The sequence below is a fragment of the Pseudorca crassidens genome, chromosome 20, assembly GCF_039906515.1.
Source record: "Pseudorca crassidens isolate mPseCra1 chromosome 20, mPseCra1.hap1, whole genome shotgun sequence".
NCBI lineage: Eukaryota > Metazoa > Chordata > Mammalia > Artiodactyla > Delphinidae > Pseudorca > Pseudorca crassidens.
Genome location: NC_090315.1, coordinates 5,491,591 through 5,517,949, shown reverse-complemented (window position 1 = coordinate 5,517,949; position 26,359 = coordinate 5,491,591). Strand labels below are relative to the sequence as shown.

At 50.8% G+C, this 26,359-nt stretch overlaps 2 protein-coding genes and 1 long non-coding RNA gene across 14 annotated transcripts; 1 reads left to right on the top strand and 2 right to left on the bottom strand.

Moving 5' to 3' along the window:
* Nucleotides 1–58: 58 nt before the first annotated feature.
* MBOAT7 (membrane bound O-acyltransferase domain containing 7) lies at nucleotides 59–13,337 on the bottom strand. 9 transcript variants are annotated; one of them, XM_067719133.1, is made up of 8 exons: nucleotides 13,089–13,325; nucleotides 11,965–12,043; nucleotides 11,737–11,866; nucleotides 10,994–11,120; nucleotides 8,932–9,091; nucleotides 7,266–7,626; nucleotides 5,318–5,494; nucleotides 59–1,064 (listed from the first exon to the last, which is right to left on the bottom strand). In XM_067719133.1, exons 2-8 carry the CDS (start codon nucleotides 12,038–12,040, stop codon nucleotides 677–679), a joined length of 1,419 nt encoding a protein of 472 aa, XP_067575234.1. In that variant the 5' UTR covers nucleotides 12,041–12,043; nucleotides 13,089–13,325; the 3' UTR covers nucleotides 59–676. The 9 variants fall into 9 exon arrangements, with proteins under 9 accessions (XP_067575234.1, XP_067575227.1, XP_067575225.1 ...); XM_067719126.1 differs by lacking the exon at nucleotides 13,089–13,325 and adding an exon at nucleotides 12,635–13,047; XM_067719124.1 differs by lacking the exon at nucleotides 13,089–13,325 and adding an exon at nucleotides 12,748–13,047.
* A 104-nt stretch (nucleotides 13,338–13,441) lies between these two features.
* On the top strand, nucleotides 13,442–19,585 carry TSEN34 (tRNA splicing endonuclease subunit 34). Of its 4 annotated transcripts, none has more exons than XM_067719176.1 (5): nucleotides 13,442–13,538; nucleotides 14,662–14,908; nucleotides 15,152–15,401; nucleotides 15,549–15,806; nucleotides 19,040–19,585. In XM_067719176.1, exons 2-5 carry the CDS (start codon nucleotides 14,666–14,668, stop codon nucleotides 19,234–19,236), a joined length of 948 nt encoding a protein of 315 aa, XP_067575277.1. In that variant the 5' UTR covers nucleotides 13,442–13,538; nucleotides 14,662–14,665; the 3' UTR covers nucleotides 19,237–19,585. The 4 variants fall into 4 exon arrangements, with proteins under 4 accessions (XP_067575277.1, XP_067575276.1, XP_067575274.1 ...); XM_067719175.1 differs by lacking the exon at nucleotides 13,442–13,538 and adding an exon at nucleotides 13,684–13,811; XM_067719173.1 differs by lacking the exon at nucleotides 13,442–13,538 and adding an exon at nucleotides 13,694–13,750.
* Nucleotides 19,586–22,123: 2,538 nt separating this feature from the next.
* Nucleotides 22,124–26,319, bottom strand: LOC137214924 (uncharacterized). The gene is made up of 2 exons (XR_010939081.1): nucleotides 26,220–26,319; nucleotides 22,124–22,525 (listed from the first exon to the last, which is right to left on the bottom strand). It is a non-coding gene; the product is annotated as an uncharacterized lncRNA (long non-coding RNA).
* Nucleotides 26,320–26,359: the final 40 nt, after the last annotated feature.

The window sequence follows — 26,359 nt, the reverse complement described above, 5'->3', positions numbered from 1 at the left end:
ACAGAGGGATGCGGTGGTACGAGTCCCCCCGCATTGATCACCCACAGACATTCCCGCGTAGAGTCTTTGTGTGACACTTTATTAGGAGAGATTTACACATTCTGAGCCTCTTAGGTCAAAGGATGACAAGAGGGTGACAGGAGCGCTGGGACCCGTAGGTGGCTCAGATGGAACCTGTGAGAACCATAGTCCAAAGGCCTGCACACATGCGCCTCGGCTTCTCCGTTCCAAGAGGGTTATACTCCGTACTGGCCTACTGAGACAAGAATGGAAGCGACCAGAAAGAGGTCCCCCAATCCCAGAGCCTGCCCTGAAGCTCCTAACCCCACGCTGGAGCCAAAGAAGGGAAATTTGCCCAAGAAACCAGGTCGCCCATCGGCCCCTGCTGTTGGGGGAAAACGCAGCTCTCTCTGAATACCTGGCGCTGGGCAGGGACAAAGGGAGATTCTTGTCTGGACCATGTCTTGATTTTTACAGGAGGGAAAACTGATCATCTGGGGCCCTCAGGGCGGAGGCTTTTCCAGGCGCTTTGCTGAGCTGGGGAAGCGGGAATCCTCTCCAGGCCCCCTGCCATATTCAGGACTCCTTCCGGGAAAGGAGACAGCAGCAGGCTTCACAGAATTCCCAGGCCGAAGCTTGGCGGCTGGACCGATGGCAGAGGGAGCGTCGTGACAGCTTACTCCTCCCGAAGCTTTCCTGAGGCAAGGCTGGTGGCGGGGGGCGGGGTCTTCCGCCGGCTGGGGCTGCCCCCACCTAGAGCCAGCCCCAGCCCGAGGGCCACCAGGGCCAGGACGTGGATGCAGAAGTAGATGGAGGCCCAGTACCGCAGGGTTTCGCCCAGCGAGAGCAGCACAAAGCCCATGCACATGTAGTCATAGGCCCGCATCTTCAGGAACCAGTGCACCCAGTCCCAGGCTTTCTGGCCCCTGGGGCTGAGCCGCCCCCGGAAGGCCGACTCCAGCCGGCCCTCAGCTGCCAGGCATAGCGGGATGGTCAGGAAGCTCAGGTAGTAGCCAGGGTGCAGGCCGTGCCAGTAGGCGCTCAGTAACATGGTCCAGGCGCTCCTGGGGGAGGGGCTAGGAATCAGGACCCGGAGTGCAGGCCCCCTGCCCCCTTCCCTGAGACCCGGGGGCCCAGGCCCCCAGCCCCTCCTCCCTCAGGCCCGGGACTCTCTACTCGCTCCTCAGAAACCCCCTCCCAACACTACCTTCCCTCAGGACCCAGGAGTCAGGTCCCCAGCCACTTCCTCTTTGAGGATCCAGGAAGATAAATCATGACCCGTGAAGACTCAGAAATCTCCAGCCATGGTCCCTTCTCCTTAAGGACTCCAAATGCTATCCCCTGAAGACCCACAAATTTAGGCTCTGATCCCCACTTCCACAGAGAACCCACAAATCAGAGCAGGTTTGCCAAGGACTGTGGCCTGAGTTCCTGCCCACGGGCATCAGGTTTTCCCTCTGGCACATCAGGGTGTTAAAACTGCAAAAATAACCTAATGACAGAATGACACTGACCACCCTTTCGGGGGGGGGGGGGTGGAGGGGGAGGGCAGAGGGTGTAAGCGTCCATAAAAAGGTTGAATTTTCCCTGTTGCCAACAGGGAAGATCTTTTCCTCCTTCTCTTTTCTTAGGCCATTTCCTTGGAAAACCTGTTTGAGCATCTTTCCGTTATCCTTTGGATACAGATGGAAATCTCTGAAATGGTAAAGTAGGTCTCTAGAAGGTGTTACAGTCGGGAATGTTCTTCTCGAGGGCCTGGGAGCCATCTCTTTGAAGCCTAGGTGTGGAGGGAGATAGAGCCTGTCTCCCTGCAGCTCTGAGGGTTTATCCTAGGTACCAGCTCCGAGCTGTAAACACCTGCTGGTCATAGAGATAGGAGTTTCTTCAGATTCTTCGTTCAGATAAAGACACTTAACTGGCACGGGTGGCTACCCCAATCACCAGGTGAACTTGGGATGAACATGAGAGCACGCAAAGTGCTTGTGGCGTCCTCCGACACGAGGACCAGTTACGGTGTCTCTTGAGAACACGCTACGTAAAGGGCTCTAAGTGGCGACGGAGAGGACAAAAAGGGTGAGATTTCCAGACAACTAATAAGGACCTACTGTATAGCATAGGGGATCCTACTCAGTACTCTGTAATGGCCTATTTGGGAAAAGAAGCTAAAAAAAGAGTGGATATATGTGTAACAGATTCACTTTGCGGTACACCTGAAACTAACACAACACTGTAAATCAACTATACCCCAATTAAAAAAAATAAAAATAAAAATAAAACGGATGGATCGATGAACTGTTAAAAAAAAAAAAGGCTGAGCTTTTTTGGTAATCTCAGCAGTGGGTTACTTGAGCCATGCCTCGAAATCTGGTTTAATGCTTATTCAATAACTGTTGGGTTTTTTTTTCCTATTTTTTGGCCACGCCGCGAGACATGCAGGATAATAGTTCCCAGAACAGGGATCGAACCCACGCCCCCGGCAGTGGGAACACGGAGTCTTAACCACTGGAGTGCTGGGGAAGTCCACAAACCTGTTTTCTTTCTTTTCTACCTCTGGTGGAGAGAGAATGCTCTGGGTCGGCAGAACTGAAAGCAGTTGACGGTAGGACACACATCAGCGCAAGCCCGGCATCTGTAACCTCCACGTGTGCACACCTGAGCTCTTGGCCGTTCCGCCACCTACTCTTCTCTCCCTGCTTCGCTGCCCCCCTGCCCCCCACAGTGAACACTCTCCAAAGGATCGTCTAGGCTCCCCCTTCCGTCCTCTCTTGAACCCTCTCCAATCCAGCTTTCACTGCAGCCCTCCACTCTCCTCCGGTCAAGGTTGCCGGGGGCTTCCTCCCATCACGCCCCACCCAGTGGTCACACTCGCCTTCAGCGCACTGAAGCTCCTGGCACCTGCAGACGCACAATCCCCCCCTCGTTCCTTCTCTCGGCTTCCTTCTGGGAATGAATACTTTGCCGATTGTCCCCCTACGCCACTGGCTGCATCTGTGCTGGCTCTTCCTCCTGGTCCCTAGTCTACACCAGGGTTTCTCAATCTTGGCACTACAGACACCTGGGGCAGGATCATTTCTCGGGGGGGGGGTGGGGGGAGGTGGAGTGCTGTCCTGTGCAGCGCAGAGTGTTTAAGAGCATCTCTGGCCTCCACCCACTAGATGCCAGTAGCACATCCCCATTGTGACAGAAGCGTCTCCAGACATTGCCAGTGCCCCCTGGGGGTGCAGCACAATTGCTCCCCCCCATGGAGAATCCCTGGTCTAAACGAAGGTGCACTCTGTGCTTCGACCTGAGGCTCAGCCCCAGAGCTTTAAGCATCATCCACACCTGCTGACGCTCACGCGTCCACTTCTTACACCAACCCTTGCATTACGCACCAGAATCACACAACTAACTGCCTAGCCAACAACCCCGGCTGGAAATCTAACAGTCACCTCAAAGTCAGGGAGACTAAACCCAAGTCTACCTTCCTCATCCTACCCACTCCTGAAACTTCCTTCTGCCCAGTTTCCCCTCCTCAGGAAACAGCCCTTCTGTGCCCTACCATCACGCACAACCCATCACCTGGGCATCGAGCTGTTTCCCACCTCCACCTCTCAAATGCATCCACTTCTAGGCCACTGGTCCCTACTCTAGGATACCATCAATGCCCACCGGGCCAGTCCCTGCTTTATCGCCTGATCCCCTCCCCCACCTTAGCCCGTTCCCACACAAGGTCGGAGCAGATCTTTAAATCATAAATCAGATCACACACCCCGGGAAGTCTAGCTCCAGAGGCACCATGACTGACTTCTTCATTATAAGAACGTGTCATGATGTATCCTGACCTCATCTGGTGACACTCGGCAGGCTGCCTAAGATCAGACCTCGGATCCTGGGTCTCTTCATCTGTAAAATGGGGATGATGAGCGCTCCTACTTCCTAAGGTTGTAAAGATAAGTTTATCTTATCTTTACAGAAAGTCTCCACTCAAGAAATATCAGATGAGCGAAGGATAATACAAGCTAATCAGGCCTCACATTAAGTGCATTTCACACTATCTCACTTATTCCTCACATCAACCTATGAAACAGGTAACAGCCTTACCCCCATTTAAGAGTTGAGGAAACTGGGTTCGGGGGGGGGGATAAATTAGGAGTTTGGGATTAACATATATACACTACTATATAAAAAATAGATAACCAACCAGGACCTACTGTAGAGCACAGGGAACTATACTAAACATTCTGTAGTACCCTATAAGGGAAAAGAATCTGAAAAAGAATAGATAGGCAACCACTGGTGGTCCAGTGATTAGGACTCCGCGCCTTCACTGCCAGGGCAGGGTTCAAATCCTGGTGGGGGAACTAAGATCCCACAAGCTGCTCAGTGAGACCAAAAAAAAAATAAAAGAATTAATATGTGTGTGTGTGTGTGTGTGTGTGTGTATAACTGAATCACTTTGCTGTACACTTGAAACTAATACATCATTGTAAATCAACTATACTTCAATTTTAAAAAACTGGGGAAAAATGCATATATGGGTAGGGTGGGAGGGAGACACAAGAGGGAAGAGATATGGGGATATATGTATATGTATAGCTGATTCACTTTGTTATACAGCAGAAACTAACACACCATTGTAAAGCAATTATACTTCAATAAAGATGTTAAGAAAAAAAAGAAGAGGTAACTTTAAGAGCTAGGGGATTGTTAACTGTGTTTGATTTTGCTTTTGGGAAAGAGATTGCCTTTTCCTCTTTTATTTCTACAGTCCATGTTTGGGTGGGGCCCCTGCTCCCACAGTTCGTTTAAATTTTTATGTTTACTAGCCAGAAGTTACATAAAGGTTTACAAAGCAGAGTGATTATTTCAATGGCTTCCTCTCGCAGTATGCTGAAGCAATTTATCTTGCTGGGCTCCAAGTAAATGGCTGTATCTCTTGAGGTTTAGTCAAGGGTAATTAAAGTAAGCATTTGGAATTTAAAAAAAAAAGCATGTATGGGAATTTTTGAAATTAAAAAAGTTGAGGAAACAGGGGTCAACTAACTCCTTAAGGTTTCTTAGTAACTGGCAAGGTTAAGATTCCGGAAAGTCTAGCTACTGAGTCCACAGGACTGCGTTTGTGGAGCGGGGCTGACTTTAAGGAGGTAGAAACGGAAGCCCAGAGAGGAGGAAGAATTGACCCCGGAATAACGCAAATCAGAGCCAGAGCAAGGCTCAAGAAACTACAACTCCCATGACCCTCAGGGGTGGAGGCCCAGCGGGGGAAGACGCAGGCGACCCCAGGGGCAGCTGGGAGATGTACTTCTGTGCCGTCCTCCGAGACAGTTGGGCTCACCTGAAGACGTAGGAGCGCGCGGGCGCGCTCTTGTAGATGTACTGCGCCAGCCACCACTGCACCGTCATGTTCCAGTACCGCATGCCATCCCGCACGCGCACGCAGAAGTCTGTGCCATAGCAATCGATGTTGCGGATGGTCTCATAGTCGTACTCCGTGGAAGCCGCTTTCTCCGGACTGGGGGGGTGGGGGGGGGAGGATGAGGGTGGGGGACAGACATGCAGCTCAGCCAGGCCCCCTCCTGACTCTGGCTACTGTCCCAGCCCCGGATGCTAAGGAGGGGATCCTAGCCAGGCAACAGTTCTCTGGCTATCACGTTTGCTAGGGCAACAGGGGAGGGTAGCCCAGACTGAGCGTTTTTGGGAAGTGCACAGTTCATCAGCAATAGGGTTCTCCTCTTTGGTAAGGGGGCCTGCAACAGCCAGGAAAAGTCTGGAAGGGCCACGGTTGCTAAGCTATGAGTCCTTAGCAACCTGACCTGCCAATGGTCTCAGACGCTAGGGAAAGGCCATTCCTTAGCAACCAAGCTCAGCATATTCAGAGAAGCCTCCAAGTAGTCCATCCTAAATTGTTGGACACTTCGGTTGTTAGGGAAGCAGCATCCCTAACAATGAGGTGGTCCGTGGTTGCTAGGGAGATGTTTTAGGCCCGCCTGACACCTTGATGGTCTCTGTTGCTAGGGAAAGGGCATTCCTTAGCAACAAGGCCTAGGATGTTTAGAAAAGCTTCCTGAAGGGGCCTTCTCTGGCTATTGGTCCCCAGGATTGTTCTATAAGGGTCATCTCCAGTAATACAGTGGTTCCTGGGTCACTGGTGCCAACCCCCCCCAGAAGTGGGGGATATCCTCGGCCCACCTGAACCGTTGGCAGCTTCCGATAACGGAAGGGGGTCATCCATTAGGGGCGGGGCCCAGAAGGTTTAGAAAAGCCTTCAATTCCTGCTTGGCATCTTCTGGGGGATACCTTCTCCTATGGCAGTGGCAGGAACTCTGCGGGGGGGCCACCTCCCCTGCAATGGGTGGCACTTTGTGACTACTAGGGGATTGCCCAACCCTTGTAAGAAGGAGTAGCTCAGAATTTACACCAAAGGGCTGCTTTCCCAGCCCCAGCCTGAAAGCTGACCATGACCGCTAGGGACAGAGGGACAGGCCATTCCTGGTTGCTAGGAGTGCCATTTCCCTAGTAACACAGGAGCAACATATCCTTAGCAACAAGGGTCTGTAGTTACTAGCTGTGTGACTTATCTAGTGATGAAGGAGCTGGGGGCTAGTTTTGCCAGCAACAAGGTTAATTGATAGTTACCAGGGGATTTCCTGGGCAACAGTAGGAAGGCGACTTGCAGTTGCTAGGAATGGTTTCCCCTCTGCTAGAGGACAGCACGGTCAAGGATGCCATTTCCATAGAAAAAGAGGGCAACAGCAGGCTGTTATGTGACGACATCCCATGGGGAGGGGCGTGCTCGCTCCCAGCAACAAAGGGGCAGTTTAGGGGATGCCGTTTCCGTAGCAACAAAGAGCAGCTTTCTGGCAGGAAGGGGCAGTGCTGTTGCTAGGGAATGGTCTCCCTAGCAACAAAGGGCTACTCCTCACTGCCCAACGATGGCACCCTGAGCAACCAGGAACAACTGGGTTACTGGGGTGTCGCTTCCACGGCAACAGAGGGACAGCGTGTGATTGCTGTAACACCTTCCTTTTCCTAGCAACAGAGAGCAATTCACCATCCCAAGGGGGGACAAGCGCTAGCAACAGGGGGCAATCCGTACGTATCAGGACTACTGTTTCCTTAGGACAGGGGAAGGCGGGCTGTGGTGGCTGAGGGCGACACTCTGCTGACAACAGGTGGGAGACCTGCCCCCCCCTGCTCCCCGCTATCCTCCCTGCTAGGGGCAGGGCCAGCCCGCGGTGATTGGGCCTGCCGGGTCTTGGGACACCTCCCTCCCGCCGCCTGACCTGCTGGGGGGTGGGCATTGGAGGGTGGGGCCGCCCCCGGCCCGGGCTTTGGCGGCCACGGGGTAGGCCCCGAAGCCGGCGGCAATGCAGCCGCACTCGGCGGCAATCCAGGCCACGTAGAAGCGCATGCGGAAGGCGAAGAAGACGGGGATCATGTAGAAGAGGCGGGCGGGCAGCGGGCGGGCGTAGAAGGCGTCCTCACGCACGGCCTCCAGCGGGAACAGGTGGGAGGAGAGCAGGAAGAGCAGGCCGAAGAGCGGGGCCGGCCAGGCGCGCCGCAGCAGGGGCCGCAGGCTGGGCACGGCCCCGGGGAAGGGCTGCTCCAGCCAGTCCAGGTACGTGCGGTAGCGGAAGAACGGGCCTGCGGCGGGAGGCAGGGCAGCTGGTCAGACACGGTACACGTGGGGGGCGGGGAGAGCTCCAGTCTCGGGGCGGGGTTGGGGGACGGGGAAGATGGACCAGAGATTCGGGAGCTGAGGTGGACCAGGGAGAGAGGAAGGAGAGAGAGAAGCAGAGAGGGGAGTGGGGGTATGAAACCCAGAGAGAAAGGGACAAGGAAGCGGAGAAAGGGGAGGACAAGGGACTCGGCAGGAAATAAAGAGGGACAGACACTTATGGAAAGGGACACAGAGCCTGAGAATGAGGGGTATGGAGACACGGAGACAGATGGAGACAGACAGACCAGACCTGGAGGGATGGGGCTGGGGGTGAGCTGGGTATGAAGGAGTGACAGGAAGTGCAGCAGTGCATGTGCAGAGGAAGAGTGGTGTGAGAAGAAATGAGAGGGTGGCAGGGGCGGGACCCCTGGGGGATCTGATGAGGACTTTGAGTTTTGTTCTAAGCGCTAGGAAACCAGTATTGGCTCTCCCACCAGGGAAGTGCTGGATTATCATTATGCCTTTTCATGAGACCCCTCTGGCCACTGAGCAGGGAGGGGCTGCAGAGGGGCAGTGTTGGAAAAGAGGAGACTGTTCTTGGCCTAGGGAGGGAGCAGAGTGGGGTTAACAGAAGTGTTAAACGTCTTACACGTCACAGAAGACCACACACTGTATGATTCCACTTATAAATGTTCAGGATAGGCAGATATATAGAGATAGAAAGTCAATTAGTGGTTTCCAGGGAATGGGGGCAGACGGAGGTTTGAGAGACGACGGCTCTTTGTACAGGGTTTTGACGAAATTACATGGCAGTGATGGTTGCACAACTCTGTGAACAGACTAAAACCCAGCAAGCTGGATGTGGTTACAAGTAGGTGAATGTGGTAATCATAGCTCAATACAGTTGCTATGAAAATGAACACCTTCTAAGAGGTCAACATTAGTGAAAAATATTTTCTGAAACTAAAACTGGGATCATAACCTGTGAATGCTCGTTGCCCGGGCAGCAGAAATGTTAGGGTGATGTAGATCTTTCTCCTTTATCTCCTGTTTGCTCCCCAAAAGTTATAAGGAATCACTGAGGCTGAGAACAGTCTCTCTCTACTCTGGAGGGGCCCTGGGACCAGGCGGGAGAGTCAGACATGGACTCGGGCATAGATGCTCACCCTCAGAGCAGCAGATGCTGGAATGGAATGTGGGAACATGGAACAGGCACCAAACTCCAGGCAGAGGATGGAGACAGAGGGTGAGGAGCTGCGGAGGCAGGCCTGCGGGGCGGGCACGCTCACCTGTCATGATTCCCACGTAGCAGTAGCTGTAGCTGAGCGTCTCCATCAGAGAGGGAACGTCAGGCAGCAGCCCCAGGCTGGGCCCCTTGCTGAAGCCTGAGGCCATTTCCTTCCTCTGGGCCACGTGCAGGTCCTGTACTTCACTGGCCAGACTCACCAGCTGGGAGGAAGGGGTGTAGGGAAGGACAGGTCAGACCCGGGCTTCCTCTCACCCACCTCCCTTTCACTACCTCTCTGGGCAGCCAACAGCTGCTGCAGCCCCGCGCAGATGGGCGCTGAGGCTCTACTCCACGGGCAGCTCTGGGCATCTAGCCGTGAGTAAGGGCTTCTTGGTGACTCTCGCAGGGCTCACTCCTGGACCCCTCTGTCTTTCTTCTCTGAGTTCCATCTTTCTGGGTTCTCCTGCAGTTTGTGACTTCAGATACCACCCACAGTGTAACCCGGTGGGACTTCTCCTCCAAGCCCCAAGCCTGGTCATCAAGCTGCCTCTAGGGAATTCCCTGGCGGTCCAGGGGTTAGGACGCGCGCTTTCACTGCTGGGGCCCAGGTTTGATGATCCCTGGTCGGGGAACTAAGATCCCACAAGCCATGTGGCGAGATCAAAAAAAAAAAAGAAAAAAGCTACCTCTTGTCATTAATACTTGGTATCTTCCAGGCACCTCGAATTGAACACATCCAAGGTAGAACACGGTATTAGCCTCTCCCCAAAGTGGGTCTTCTTCTAGTCTCTGCCATCAGCAAATACCACCACCATCCAATTAATTGCTTAGGCTGGAAACCTTCCTCACTCCCCGAATCGAATCCCTTAAGTCTCTGGAGTCTGTCCCTCTCGCTCTGCCTCCACCACTGGGCTGAATATGTTCGGGCTCCTTCTTCAGATCCGCTCTCTACCCTTCTCCGCACCGACCCCAGGCCAGCTCAACTTCCACAGGCCTGTGTCTCCCAGCTTCCCCCTGGGTTTAGTTGGCACAGAGCCCCAGGGAGAGATGGAGGAAGGCAGGAGTGAGGCTTGGGTTTTTATTCCCTTGTATTGATAAGATCACCTTGGGCTGGCCGTGACCCTTGATAACCTTCTTGAATTGGGGGGCTCTACCCAAGTCTTTTTCCTTCCCAGCTCCACTACCTGCCCCTCCTCTCGTGCCCTGGGGCCCAGGACCTCTCCCCACCCTGCCCTCAATTTCTCCTAAATGCCGGGCTTCCTGGTGGGGCCCTGACTGACCTCCCCACAGGCCTGCATCAAGCCACCACTGTTTGTCAGCTGGACTTTGATAAAAGAGACCCACGTCACCCCATCTTGCCCTTTCTGCTTCAACTCGCGCAGCATCGGGAGGATGTTTAAACCTGTGAATCTGGTCACACCACCTCTTCTGGCAACAAATCAAAAAACCTCTTGCAGTGGATCTTGGGCCCTCACAGGAAGAAGTCGGGACCCCTCACCGTAGCCAACGGGGCCCTGCATGGTTTGGCCTGGGCTGCCTGTGCTCTTTCCCGCTCCTGATGGACGGTCCATGTGGCTCGTCCACTGCTGATGGGACTCAGCCTGCCCCCTTCCACACACGCTGGTCCCTATGTCCTGAAAGGCTCTTTCTCCAGCTCCCGCTGGGAACACAGGATGCTGAGGAAACCTCATTCACCACCTCACATGACCGTTCTGTTCACTGATACGTAGCACGTAGTAGGAACGCACGACTTTACGTTCCCGCCGGGGGTGGGGCCTGGGAATCTGTTTTCACCCATCTTCCCAGGTCATGGAGAGCCGGACGTGGTGTCCTGGTTTTGTGTCCTTAACTAAGTGCTGCTACCTCCCCAGAGCTGGCTGTCCTTTGCAAAATGGCTTGCTACAAAGATGCACTTTAGCTCAGCCACCACTCGGCACCCACAGTTACGTAACTTTGGATACTTCTTTACCTCGGGGAAGAGCTGAGAGGTGAAGCCCCGCCCCCGGCGGGGTGTGTGGGAGAGACCATCCCCCTTCCTCTGCCTCCCACGGGAGTGGCTGGGAGGAGAAGGTAAAGTTGGGGTGGTTAACTGGCATACAGCGAGGGCTGGAGGGGAGTCTGACCTTCAGTGTCAGCAGCAGCTGGACGGCATTGGTGAAGGGTGTGGGAGTGGGCAGGCCCAGGAGGCTGAGCGCTCGGAAGAAGAGCAGATATGAGAAGGTCCAGGCTAGGGCCAGGGCGTGGCAGGAGCTGGGCAAAGGCAAGAGGCGTGCTGTGCTAGGTGCAGGGGTGCAGGACATCTTGCCTCAGCCGCCCCTAGATTCCAGCTACAAATCCTTCCCCACCTCCCCACCTTCAGAGACAGAAAATGAGGGGCGGGGGGGTATGGAATGAGCATGACTGAAACAGCTACACAGAAATGTGCAGCAACAGAGAAGAAAATGAGAAGGGGGTTAAGAGAGGCTTCAGGGTGAAGACCCTTCAATCCTCCATTTTTTCTGGGAGGGAGGGAGGGAGGAGGAAGGGAGAGGGAGAGAGGGGAGGTGGAGAGAGAAAGAGGGAGGGAGAAACAGAGAGAGAGAGAGAGAGATAATACCAATACCAACGGTGGCAGGGCCAGCAGACTAGTAACGTCCTCCTCTCTCCTGAATCCACGACATGGATGTAAAGGACCAAGACAAACACACAGGGACAAAGACCCAGAAAAAGGCAGGAGAGGAAGAAAAACAGACCAGACAAATGACACAGAGAATCTAGAGATAAACAGGAGACATCCGGAGATGGAGACAGAGAAAGACCCCAAGGGGAAACAGGTCGCTTCCTCCACCCCCTCTATCTCCCCCTCCTCCCCCCACCAAATCCTCACCAGGGCTGGGCCTGAATGAGCGCCCACGTCCCAAGGATAGTGACCAGAGAATGCAAAGTGTGGGGACCACAGGTGAACAAGGTGAGCCCTAGGCCCACAGCTGCTGCCCCCCATCTCTTCAGCCCAGGTCCTGCAGGGAGAAGGCACAGCATAAGCGTGGAACCTACCAGGGGTCCCCAGCCCGGGCCCCCCCCGTTTATTTTCCACTGGGGAGGGAACCTGACTCACCAGCCTTCTTAAAGAGGAAGCCGATGGGGATAGAGATAAGAAGAACCACTAGATATGTCCATTCTTCAGGCGACATGTTCTGGGGGAGGGGCAGAGGTTCCCAGTGAGAACCCAGGAGTCCGGGCCCCCAGCCCCTCCCCCTTCGAGGATTCAAGGATCCACCCCCCCCCCCCAGTCCCCAGTTGTCGAGGATCAAGGAGTCCTACCCTCAGCTCCTCTCCTCTGACAACACAGGAATCCCGACCTCCAGGCCCTTCCTCCTTCGAGGATACAGGAAGCCACCCACAGAACCCCTCTTTTGAGAACGCAGGCCCCCAGCTCTCTTCTCCTTTGAGAACCCAGGAATCCAAACCTCCCGGCCCCCTCCTCCTTCGAGTATCCAGCAATCCAGCTCCTCTCTTCTTATCCCCCAGCCTCTCCCTCTTTGAGAACCCTTCTCTCCAGTCCCCCTGCCCCTCTCCGAGAGGGCCTCAGAGGAGCCCAGGCCTCCCGCCTCCACCTCTTTCGGAGCTCCGGTTCCTTCTCCCGTCTGAAACCCAGAGAGCGGGCCCGCTCCCGAGCCCCACTCCCGTTGCGCGCACCAAGCGCGGGGTCAGATCCGCTCCGGGCAAAGCCACAGGCGGTTACGCCACCCGGGAGCTCGGCCGCGCTCCCGGCACCGCCCCCGCACCTCATCAGCCCGCCGATCCGCAGCGACCCCACACTGTCCAGACCCCTCCCGGTCTCCGGGGCGCCTCCGCACTCCGCGCCCACCGCACCCCGGCCCAGGCGTGGCGGACCCACCTGGGCCCGCGGCTCCGCGCCGCCCGCCGGGCAGGAAGCAGCCGAGCAGTCCTGGCCCGCGGGCGACCGCGGGTCCGCCACGCCTACCCCGCCCAGCACGCCTCCGCGTCCCCAGCCTCTTTCGGGGCGCCGGCTGGGCTGCGCGGTCCGGGGCCGGCTGTGCAGCGCCCGGCAGGCTCCGGGCTGAGCAGGGAAGGAGCCCGGACTGGGCGCAGGGAGCACGAGTCGGCAGCTGGACACGGACTCGGTTCTACCGAGCTGCGAGCATGCAAAGGGGCGGGGCTTCGGGCTCGGAAAGCGGTGGGGCCAGAAGCTTCGGGCACGGAGGGAAGCGACCGAACCTGGGAAAGAGGCGGGGCCTGGAGCTCATTGGTCGGAATGAGGTGGAGCCTCCGCTTCAGGTTCCTTGGGACAGAGTCTGGAGGCGGTTTGGAGGCGGGGCCACAAGCTTCGGTTTTCTTCGGAGGTAGTCGATTACTGAAGGTCTCTGTTCGGATGTAGGCGGAGCCAAGAGCTTCGGCCGGATGTGGAGGGGCCACAGCGTCTGCTCCCTTCGGAGTAGTCCGGATACAAGTGACCCTGGGTGGCTGAAAGGCGGAGTCTCATGTTTAGGAGGGAGGCGGAGCCACGGGTTTAGGCAACACGAAAGAGGCGGGGCTCAGGAGTATTCCAAGGGGGCGTGGCAAACAGCGTCCCGGCCTGAAGGGGGCGGGGCCCCGGGCCGTGGTGCCAAGGGGTCGGGTCCAGCGTAAGGAGCCTCCCATTTCCAAGTCCCGGAACCGAGGAGGGAGGTGCGCTTCGAGGGGCGGGCTCAAGGGGGTTTCACTTTAGGGGGAAGGCAGGGATACGGCCCTGCGGGGCGGGTCCCAGACTTCCCGCTCCGCTGAGGTGGCGGCATGACGAAATCGACGCAGGGGGTAGGCATGGGGGGGTGGAGGAAGCAGCGCGTGGCGCGCTACGTAAGGGGGTGGCTCCGCCGGGACTGCGAGCTGGTGTTTACGAGGTGACTAGCTGGTTCTATCAGAGGACTGTGCCACATTCTGAAGGGAGCGCTCACGAGTGGGGTGAGCCCGCCCGAACGGAGAACAGACGGCGGGTGTTCAGGGGACCGGGCTTCTGGCTGTGGGGTTCGAACGTGGGGCAGGAGCTCCAACTGGGGGAGCTCAGGCGGCCGGAGGGGGCGGGGCCTCAGGCTATGTGATTGACTGGAGCCGAGGACGCCCGAACGCTGAACCCCTTATGTTCGGGAGGGGGCGGTGCTGCGGTTCGGCTGAGCCGAGGACTCCCGAACTTACGGACCGGTCACGCTCGGGCGGGGGCGGGGCTTCGTATTCTAGGAGCCCGACTCAGAGCAAGGGGACCTGAGGCCGAACCCCGGGGGTTCGGAAAGGGGGGGAGCCAAGTCCCGAGCAACCCGAAGAGGGCGTGGCCTCAGCGGGGCTTTGGCCTCTGGAGGTCCCGACACCTGACGGGGACACCCGAAGGGCGACGCCAAAATGGATCTTTCGAAGGGGGCGTGGCCCGTGCTGGGGCAGGCTTTGCTCCGAGGCTCGTGGGCCGGCATGGCAGTGTTGGCCCAGACCAGAATGTTGACCGCGGGGTCCGAGACGCCCCAGCGGGGCCCCGCGGCTCGGTTCGGGGCGGGGCCTCGTCTCTGTCAGCCCCGGGGCCTGGCGGGATCGCCCGAGGGCGGAGTCCCGCGCCCAGGCGGCGGAGCCTGGCCCTCCCGCTCAGCAGGTGGCGAACGCGGCACTGAGCGAGGCTCCGACCCCCGAGACTCAGGGGCGGGGCTTCGCCGAGACCGTTCCCCCCCCCCTCCCCCGCCAGGCGGTGGGAGCCCTCCCCGCGGCGCGAATCGGGCGGCGAGAGAAGTGCAGCTCTGTGGGTGACTGCTGTGCCCCTGGCCTCCCGCAGGAGGATGCTGGTGGTGGAGGTGGCGAACGGCCGCTCCCTGGTTTGGGGGGCCGAGGCGGTGCAGGCGCTGCGGGAGCGCCTGGGAGTAGGGGGCCGCACGGTCGGCGCCCTGCCCCGCGGACCCCGCCAGAACTCGCGCCTGGGCCTCCCGCTGCTGCTGATGCCCGAAGAGGCGCGGCTGCTGGCAGAGATCGGCGCGGTGACCCTAGTCAGCGCCCCGCGCCCGGATCCCCGCCAGCACAGCCTGGTAAGGGGGCAGGTTGGGGGCGCCTGCGGGAGAAGAAGCTGGGGACGCCTGCGGGAGAAGAGGCTGGGGACAACAGGTCCCTGAAGTGGGAGGGGTCTAGGAGTCCTGGATTCTGGAATACTGTGAGAGTAGGATACTGGGATCCCCGGGTTCGCGCCCCGAGGTTGGGAGGCGCCAGGGAGTCAGGATTCCTGAGGCAGGGCATGCCTGAATCCTGAGATTACAGCTAAGTTTACTTCTCAGGCATTGGCATCCTTCAAGCGCCAGCAAGAACAGGGCTTCCAGGAGCAAAGTGCTCTGGCAGCTGAGGCCCGTGAGACCCGTCGTCAGGAGCTCCTAGAGAAGATTGCAGAGGGCCAGGCTGCGAAGAAGCAGAAGCTGGAACAGAAATCAGGGACCAGCGGGAGCCAGGAGGCCGGTGGGAACCAAGCTGCAGAAGAGAATGAGGCCAGTGCTGGCCAGGCTGCTGGAGAGCATGAGGAAGCGGGTGAAGGTGGGAGTTGGAGTCCAGGGACCAGGGGAAGGAGGGAAGAGATCTTTGGGAATTTTGGCAGGGAATCTAGGGCTGGTTCTCCCTGGGGCTGGGAAAACCTTGCCCCTTGGATTCACCAAACTCTCTTGGATCCCCCCCCCCCACCAGGCTCCTCCTCTCCCCAGCCAGGGCCTTCGAATGGGGTGGCTCCTTTGCCCAGGTCTGCTCTGCTCATCCAGCTGGCCACTGCTAGGCCTCGGCCCATCAAGGCTAGGCCCCTGGACTGGCGTGTCCAGTCCAAAGACTGGCCCCACGCTGGCCGTCCTGCCCACGAGCTTCGCTACAGCATCTACAGAGACCTGTGGGAGCGAGGCTTCTTCCTCAGTGCGGCTGGCAAGTTCGGGGGCGACTTCCTGGTCTATCCCGGTGAGTTTGTGCTGGGACCTCTGATTGCCACTCATTTCTTCACAATCCCACTACATTCTGCATTTTTCTTTTCTTTTTTTGGTTTAATTTTCTCAGCCTCTGAAACCATGGAAGGACAGGAAACACTTGGGAATCCGTGCTCATTTGAAGGGCAGTTTAGTAAATGAAAAAAGGGGGCAAAAAAAAAGAACAGCTCATAAAAAACATGTATAGTAAAAAGTAAATCATATTTTATACTGTTATGCAGTTACAGACAAATTATTTAAGTAGTCTTAAAAATTGTGGCTCTAGTGAAAGAATATGAAAAGAACTTAAAGTGGAGTACTAAGTAGCCAGAGAATCCTATCAAGCAAGTGGGAAAAAACCTTGAAAGGATTTGCTCCAGCCCAAAGACAAATAGTTAATAGTTCTGGGAGGGAATCTGCATCAGGAATAGGTAAGGGGGACTTTTGATGAATCAGTTAATTTTTGAATTTATTGTGTAACTTAAAGGTTAAAAAAAAAGTGCAGAAAATCACTCTGTTTGTTCTCCTTAAGAACAAATAGAACTGCCTGATAAGTAGTCAGATCTTAGCCATTCATTGGAGACTGTCCGCTAAGTTCCCTGCAGATGAGTTGACAGGCTTATTCTCTTCTCAGACTAAAATTTAACTGACTGATTTAGGAGCTGAGAACAGTTTCCCTGCCCCATTCTCTATAAGTAACCATGGTTTAATTACTTTGCTACTGTTTTTTGGGGATGATTTTTGTATGCTAAAAAAAAAAAAAAGATTATTTTGGTTTTGCAAATGAATATTCAACTGACTAAACACACAAATGCTAATTTCTAGGTTTTTTCTAAGCTTTCAGTTCAATTTATAAAACTTAATTTTTTCAATCTACCAGATTTTAAGGGGACCATTAATTCATGTTTGATCCCATTTACAAAAGGAATTAAGTAGTTTCAAACATTATAAACTGCATTTTAAAATTTAATATATATATTTTTTAAGTTCTGCAGCTTTCTGGTTATGAATCTTGCCAATAACTTAAGTCTAATAAGTTATAACTGGGGTGATTTTTAAGTTTATATTCTTACACTGTTAATAGACTTACTAAAACTTCAGATTAAAATAAGTTTAAATCAATCACTCAATCACACATTTGAAACTAAACCACAAGGCTGACCTGTTACTTGTAATAGGTCAATATTTCTAAAACAATATATACTCAATGTATCAAATATACATAAAATCTTTGTCTCCTGAAGATTAGTATTCAAGGTCTGAATCTCTTAAATACATATTTCTACGTCTAGCTCTAAATCTTCCGGAGGTTAAAAGATGCTAAGTTTCTTGGAAAACAATTTTGGGGTAACTTCTCAAGCATTTTGATGCTCCTTTCTCAGTTGACTGAGGTGTCATAACAACCAGAGAGGTGCCTGGCTCCTGGAGAGGTTCTTGCTGGAAACCCAGCTGCCAGGGAGGGCCTTGATTTATAGTTACTATGACATCCCCTCAGATGGAAGGTCTTATAGCCTTGCTCTTTTATTTATTTATTTTTTCCCTCCGTTTTATTGAGACATAATTGACATACAGCACTCTATAAGTTTAAGGGGTACAGCATAATAATTTGACTTATACACATCATGAAATGTTGACTACAGTAAGTTTAGTGAACATCCATCATTTCATACAGACACAAAATTAAAGAAATAGAAAAAAAAAGTTTTTCCTTCTGATGAGAAGCCTTAGGATTTATTTGCTCTCTTAACAATGTTTATATATAATGAACAGCAGTGTTAATTATATTTATCCTGTTGTACATTACGTCCCTAGTACTTATTTATCTTATAACTGCACGTTTGTACCTTTTGACTACCTTCATCCAATTCCCCCTCCCTCCATCCTCTGCTGCTGGTAACCACAAATCTGATCTCTTTTTCTATGTCTTTGTTTATTTTTGAAGTATAATTGACCTATGGTACTGTGTAAGTTCCTGGTATGCAATATAGTGATTTTATATTTCTATACATTTCAAAACGAGCACCATAAGCCTAGTTACCATTTGTCACCATACAAAGACATTACATAATTATTAACTATATGTCCCACACTGTACATTTCTTACCTGTGAGTCATTTATTCTGTAACTGAAAGTTTGAACTCCTTAATCTTCCTATTTCCTCCCCCAGCCCTCCTCCTCTCTGACAACCACCTGTTTCTTCTCTGTATCTATGACTCTGTTTTTGTTTAGTTATGTCTATTCATTTGTTTTGTTTTTTAGATTCCACATATAAATAAAATCATACAGTATTTGTCTTTTTCTAGTTTATTTCAGTTAGCATAATACCCTCTATTATGCTGGTAAAGGTCCATCCAAGTTGTCAAAAATCCCAAGATTTCATTCTTTTTTATGGCTGAGTAGTATTCCGTTGTATGTGTATATGTGTGCGTGTGTGTGTGTGTGTGTGTGTGTGTGTGTGTGTGTGTATAAATACCACATCTTCTTTATTCATTCATCTATTGATGGGCATTTAGGTTGCTTCCATATCTTGGCTATTGTAAATAATGCTGCAGTAAACATAGAGGTGTGTGTATCTTTTCAAATTAGTGTTTTCATTTTTTTCAGATAAATACCCAGGAGTAGAATTGCTGGAAGCTTTGCTCTTTTAGATTTACGTTACCTGTTACTTAGTTTTCTGGAAAGTGCCCTACTCAGGGTCCTACTTTACTTGAAAGCATTCATCTAATCTGGGGGCAAACTATAGCCCCAGGTCAAATCCGGCCCACTGACTGGTTTTTTTTAAACAAAGTTTTATTGGAACACAGCCTTGTCCATTTGTTTACATATGCTCTGTGGCTGCTATGGTGCTAGAGTGGCAGATTTGAATGTTGGCAGCATGGCCCACAGAAACTGAAAATATTTACTCTCTGGCCCTTTTCAAAAGAATTTTGTTGACTCCTTTCTTCTATCTATTTTATTACGCCATCCTATTGTAAATTGTTTTCTTACTTCTTTTAGTCTGTTAGAGTCACTTCTCATTGGATATTTACATGATACCCTTTTGAGTTCTTCATGGCTTTGACTGACAACGATTTATTCAATTATTTGTTTTCATTTTTGTTTTTTTAAATAAGCTTATGCTATACATGTGTGTCAACTTGCCCCACCTCCAAGGTCCAGGGGTGTCTTTTAAAATACTGGTAGTGATAGCTGGAACCATCCCCATGTCCTCTGTGTGGACGTCCCAGTGTCTTCCAGCTCCCTGCCACTGGAAAGTGCTACCTGCCTCTCTCCTTCACCCAGGCGACCCGCTCCGTTTCCATGCTCACTACATCGCTCAGTGCTGGGCTCCCGGGGACCCCATCCCACTCCAGGACCTGGTTTCTGCTGGCCGCCTCGGCACCAGTGTCAGAAAGACACTGCTGCTTTGCTCTCCGCAGCCTGATGGTAAGGTGGTCTACACATCCCTGCAGTGGGCCAGCCTGCAGTGAACTCCAGAGACCTGTGGGCACGTGCCTGTGTCCTTGGCAAGAGCCTTTCTAGATGGTCCCAAGCTCATCTCCGAGTGGGAGGCTCGACCGCCCTCCTGCCTCTCTCGGCAGTTAGTTTTTGATTCCAGATTTATAAACACTACATCCTTCTCATGTCCCTCCCTGATTCAAAGCACTTAGTGGCTGTGTTGTTTTTATAGTTACCTATTTCCAACTGTGAGTTTCTTGAGTGTGAAAGCTGATTCATCTCTGTTTCCTACAGGGCTTAGGTCCCAAAAGGTCTCAATAAACTTGTTGAATAAATGTGGAGTTTGTGATTTGAATCCTTATGACAGTCCTGGGAAATGTGGCCATTTGTGTCTGCTTGTACAGATGAGGAAAAGGCCTGGAGGTGGGGAAATGACTTGTCTGAGGTCACACATCTAGTAGGGAGCAGGGCTGGGATTTAAAACCTGGTCTTTCTTTTTTGTTTTTTAATTGATTGATTAATTTATTTATTTGGCTGCACTGCGCGTCTTGTGGGATCCTAGTTCCCCGACCAGGGATTGAACCCTGGGCCCTCAGCAGTGAAAGCGTGGAGTCCTAACTACTGGACTGCCGGGGGATTCCCAAACTTGGTCTTTCTGACACCGAATTTTGAGCTCTTCCACTGCACTAAACTTCCTTTTGAAAACATTTTTACAAGACATTTCAGATGCATGCAAAGGCATAAATAAAAATAACACATGAAGAAAAGAAGGAAGCGAGTGTTGCAGTTTTAGGATAGCCATTTGGAGTAGGGAGGGGAATGTCAGGGGTGGTCTTTTTCTTGCCTTGGGTGGTGTTATTCAGGTGTTTGGAGAATTACTTTTTTTTTTGCGGTACGTGGGCCTCTCTCTGTTGTGGCCTCTCCCGTTGCAGAGCACAGGCTCCGGACGTGTAGGCTCAGCGGCCATAGCTCACGGGCCCAGCCGCTCCGCGGCATGTGGGATCTTCCCGGACCGGGGCACGAACCCGCGTCCCCTGCATCGGCAGGCAGACTCTCAACCACTGCGCCACCAGGGAAGCCCTGAGAATTACTTTTTATACCATACATTTGTATTCTAGATCCTCCTTTAAGTGTATGTTCTATTCCACAATTTTTTACAAAAGCTAAAACACATACGTATGAAATATGCATTTGTAAAACGATCTATATAGCACCTTTCTGCTTAAGAAATCACTAGAACGTTACCAGTACCAGCTTCCAATATTTATACATTGATTTTTTTTTAGACTTTCTAGACGTGGACCATTTTTATTTATTTAAAACAGTTTTTTAAACATTATTATTATCTTTAATATTTATTTATTTTTGGTTGCGTTGGGTCTTAGTTGCGGCATGCGGGATCCTTTCGTTGTGGCATGTGGGCTCCAGAGCGCAGGGGCTCTGTAGTTGCGGCGCTCTGGCCCTCTAGTGGTGGCCCATGGACTCACTAGTTGCAGCACGCGGGTTTGGTTAGCCCCACAGCATGTGGGATCTTAGTTCCTGGACCAGGGGAGCCATTTTTAAAGTCTTTATTAAATTTGCTATAATACTGCTTCTGTTTTATGTGTTGGTTTTTTGGCCGTGAGTCATGTGGCATCTTAGCTTCCCAACTGGGGATCAAACCCGTGCCCCCTGCATTAGAAGGCAAGTCTTTTTTTTTTTTAAATAAATTTATTTATTTTTGGCTGCATTGGGTCTTTGTTGCTGTGTGTGGGCTTTCTCTAGTTGCGGCGAGCGGGGGCTACTCTTCGTTGCGGTGCGCGGGCTTCTCATTGGGGTGACTTCTCTTGTTGTGGAGCATGGGCTCTAGGAGCGTGGGCTTCAGTAGTTGTGACGCACGGGTTTAGTTGCTCCGCGGCATGTGGGATCTTCCCGGCCCAGGGCCCGAACCCATGTCCCCTGCATTGGCAGGCAGATTCTTAACCACTGCGCCACCAGGGAAGCTCCTATATCTTGATTTTTTAAATGTGTAGCTTTGTTTGGTCACATAGATTTCGTTACTGTAATACAGTCACATGGTGAAAATTCTGGGGCTGAAAGTCTCCACCTCTGGTTCTCAATTTCTACCCCTCCCCCAATTTCTTCTTTCTTTCTTGCCCTATTTGGTGAATAAACTTGATAGACTCTTGATGTCCTGCAAGCTTAGATTATTTATTTATTTATTTTTGGCCGCACCGTGTGGCATGTGGGATCCTAGTTCCCCAAACAGGGATAGAACCCGCACTCCCTGCAGTGGAAGCACGGAGTCTTAACCACTGGACCTCCAGGGAATTCCCTAAGCTTAGATTTTAATTTAAACTAGGATACTAACTCCTGCCTGGCTAACACTCTATACTTTTGCTTGTTTTGTAATTTCTCCAATACCTCTCTTCTCTCTACAACAAGGTACTTTGATGACTCAGTACCTACGTCCTGAGTCTTCCCTCTCAAAAGTTCCTCATTAAAAACAATTCTGGGCTCCCCTGGTGGTGCAGTGGTTGAGAGTCCGCCTGCCGATGCAGGGGACACGGGTCTGTGCCCCGGTCCGGGAAGATCCCACATGCCATGGAGCGGCTGGGCCCGTGAGCCATGGCCGCTGAGCCTGTGTGTCCGGAGCCTGTGCTCCGCAACGGGAGAGGCCACAACAGTGAGAGGCCCGCGTACCGCAAAAAAAAAAAAAAAAAAAAAAAAAAACTATTCTGAGGGCCTCCACATGCAAAAAAGAAAAAATCCAGATACAGACTTTACACCCTTTACAAAAATTAACTCAAAATGGATCATCGACCTAAATGTAAAAATGCAAAACTATAGAACTCCAGGTAGATAACATAGGAGAAAACCTAGATGACCTTGGGTATGGCGATGACATTTTACTTTATTTATTTATTACTTTTTTAATACATTTATTTATTTTTATTTTTGGTTGCGTTGGGTCTTCGTTGCTGTGTGTGGGCTTTCTCTAGTTGCGGCGAGTGGGCTTCTCATTGCAGTGGCTTCTCGTTGCAGAGCACGGGCTCTAGGCTGGGGGGGGGGCTTCAGTAGTTGTGGCACGCAGGCTCAGTAGTTGTGGCTTACAGGCTCTAGAGCACAGTCTCGGTAGTTGTGGCACAAGGGCTTAGTTGTTCCTCAGCATGTGGGATCTTCCCAGACTAGGGCTGGAACCGGTGTCCCCTGCATTGGCAGGCAGATTCTTTACCACTGTGCCACCAGGGAAGTACCACCAATGACATTTTAGATATGGCACTAAAAGGCATGATCTGTGAAAGAAAAAATAGATATGCTGGACTTCGTTAAAATTAAAAAAATTCTGTGAGAAAATATTGCAAAAGACACATCTGATACAGGATTGTTATCCAAAATATACAAAGAACTCTTCAAAGCCAACAATAAGAAAACAACCTGATTAAAAAAATGGACCAGAGACCTTAACAGATACCTCACCAAAGAATATAAAAAGACGTCAATACGCACGTGAAAAGATGTTCCACATCATCTGTCATCAAGGAATGCAAATTAAAGCAATGATGAGTGGGGAAGGTCATCACCCTTTCCCTATACATTGCCCTGTGCATCTCTTCCATCTGGATGTTCATGGGTTATATCCTTTTATAATAAACCTCTAATTTTAGTAAGTAAGGTGTTTCTCAGTTCTGTAAGCTGCTCTAGCAAATGAATCGAACCTGAGGAGGGGGTTGCTGGAAACTCTGAAACACCAATGATGCATGTATAGTTAAGTTATTCATACATTTAACAATGTTTTGACTGTCAGCTTATATGTTAAGCCTGTGCTAAGACACTGAAAAACAGGAAAGATGAGGTCTCTGCCCTCCTATAGACTTTTAAAAAAATTTATTTTTAAAAATTTTTAAAAATATTTATTTGGTTGCGTTGGGCGGGCTCCTTAGTTGCAGCTTGCTGGCTCCTTAGTTGTGGCATGCGAACTCTTAGTTGCGTCGTGCACGTGGGATCTAGTTCCCTGACCAGGGATCGAACCCAGGCCCCCTGAATTGGAAGTGTGGAGTCTTAACCACTGCACCACCAGGGAAGTCCCTGCCCTCCTATAACTTTTTTGTCTGGGAGCTAACTTGTAAACAAGAAAACAAAAAAGAGCAAGGTAGTTTGACAGATACAGAAATACAATGAGAGAATAATAATGATAACGGTAGCTAACGCTGAGTGCTTTCTTGGTGCCAAGCACTATCCTAAGCAATTTGCATAGATTGCATCATTTCATCCTTATGATAACCCTACGAGGTGGGTGCGGTCGCCACCCCCATTTTATAGATGGGGAAGCTGAGGCACAGCATGACTGAGAAACTTGTCTGAGGTATTAGAGCTAGTAATTGAGGATTGCTGAATTTGAACCTAAGCATCTGGATAGAGCAGGGTGATGTCATAAAGGAAAGGATTGAGTGGGACTGTTGCTCTGAGGAGGGAATACTGACTGCTGAGTCTGCTGGACAGCAGCTGCATAAAACAGCGGTGAAGAGCATGGGCTATGGAGCCAGACTGTCCCAGCTGCAATGCTGGCCTGACTTCTAGTTGCTGAGAGACTGAATATACAAATAGACAATGGCCAGATCATATATGAAAACAGAACTCTGATCCACAGCCTGCAGCAGCCTGCCCAGAAAACCAGACCCCTTATCTGTAATAAACAGCTCAGCACTGGTCAGAATGGCCATCATCAAAAAGTCTACAAATAATACATGCTGGAGAGGGTGTGAAGAAAAGGGAACCCTCCTACACTCTTGGTGGGAATGTAAATTGGTGCAGCCACTATGGAGAACAGTATGGAGGTTCCTTCAAAAACTAAAAATAGAATTATCATATGATCCAGCAATCCCACTCCTGGGCACATATCCAGGGAAAACCATACTTCGAAAAGATACACGCACCCCAATGTCCATTGCAGCACTATTTACAATAGCCAGGACATGGAAGCAACCTAAATGTCCATCAACAGATGAATGGATAAAGAAGATGTGGTGTATATATACAATGGAATGTTACTCAGCCATAAAAAAGAATGAAATATTGCCATTTACAGCAACATAGACATAGAGATTTTCATACTAAGTGAAGTAAGTCAGACAGAGAAAGACAAGTATTCTATGATATCACTTATATGTGGAATCTAAAAAAATGATACGAAATGAACTTATTTGCAAAACAGAAACAGATTCACAGACATAGAAGACAAACTTATGGTCACCAAAGGGGACAATGTGGGGGAGGAATGATAAATTAGGAGTTTGGGATTAACATATACACACTACTATACGTAAAATGGATTAAAAAATAAGGATTTGCTGTATAGCACAGGGAAATATATTCAATATCTTGTAATAACCTATAATGGAAAAGAATCTGAAAAAAATATATATTTATAGCTCAATCACTTTGCTGTACAAGTGAAACTAACACAATATTGTAAATCAACTATACTTCAATAAACAAAAACAGCTCAGGAAGCCAGGCTGCTATAAGGCAGGCTTGTAGGAAGTAACAATCCAAGGGGCCAAATAATAACCCCTACAACAATAGGTCCAAAAGGGCCAGGACTTGATTAGTAATTCACAACTCTACTAATTTTGGCCCCACTTCCAATTTAGGACCAAGAAAAGAAAGCCAAATATGTACCCCAACCAATCGCATAGGGTACCTAACTTCTAGTCTGCCCATGTCTAGCTTCTCCATGACGACAGCCTCCAATCTGGGACACCTGAAGCCTTTCCTTTTTTTCTGCTATATAGCTTTCCCACACCTCTGCCTGCCTTTGAGTCTCTGCCAAAACATGAGTGATGGTGACTGACTCCCTTATGCTGAATAGATAGCCTTTGCTTGTTCTCATCCGGTCAGTCTTAATTTATTTCCACTTTGTGCAGTCTTGGGCAAGTTCTGTAACCACTTTTTGGTGCCTCAGTATCTGCCTCTATAAAATAGGATAATAGTATTAGTGCTCCTTAAGCAAGCATCTATAAAAGTATTACTATCAGGGAGGGCAACTTCTCTGAGAGTCCTCCTTAAATATGTATTAAGTAAGTTAACATATGTAAAGTTCTGAGAACAGGGCCTGATACATAGTAAATATTCCAGAATGTTACCTGTTACTATTTTTAGTAATGGAAATCATGGGTCACACGAATTAAAAACAAAACAAAACAAAAACAAACAAACAAAAAACCCATAAGGTGTTTAGCCCAAAGCCTAGCACATTTAGAGTGTTCATTAAATATTATCTAACAGCGATAAAGAAAGTCATTGGTGTGAATGGGATTATCCCAGAGAGGAAAGGACTAGAGGAAATAATCCTGAGAGGAAGATGTTGGCTGAGGAGATCAAAAAACAATGTATAACTTGCTCCAGGTTTATAACAAGAGGTGTCAGAACATTTTCCCTGTTCTGGAAACCCAAAGGAAACCTCAGGATGTAAACTGCTGTCTTTGATAAAGAGGCACAAAGCCTTTTAATCATTGGGTCTTAAGTTAAAAAAAAGTCAGTCACCTTCTTAAAGAGGCTTCCCTGACCATCCTATCTGGAGTACCATTTTCCCTCAGTCATTATCAGTAATTTATTTTCTTCAGAGCACCACTCTGAAATGATCTACTTTATTATTATTTTTTCCCTGTTCCCCTAAGGCTCAAAGCTTCACGAGTAGAGGATTTGTTTTAGGGTTCAAAAGGGCAGACTGGCTTCTGGCTGTGCTTCGGGTTGACATTCTGATATGAAAAATGATTTTTTTCATTATTCATGGATATAACATTATCTTCTGGAAGGAGCTTTGATTTCGCACAGCTCCAACCGTCTGGGGATCTTTTCACAGAGACGGAGCCGGCTGAAGTCTAGTGGCGGTAGCGGTGAATACTCCAACTTTATACCGCGACTCAGAGGCTAGCTGACGGCACTTAAGTAACCACCCGAGGGCGGAGAGGAGTCCTCACTTCTCACCTGACGATGCTCCGACACCTTGTCAGCTAGAGACGGGGTCCTCCCAACTTAGCACGCCGCTCTGGCCCAACCTCTCGTCTCTATTGCTTTTTCCGCCCGCCAACGTCTTTTCTGATTGGTGCAGGCGGGCGCTGCGCGTG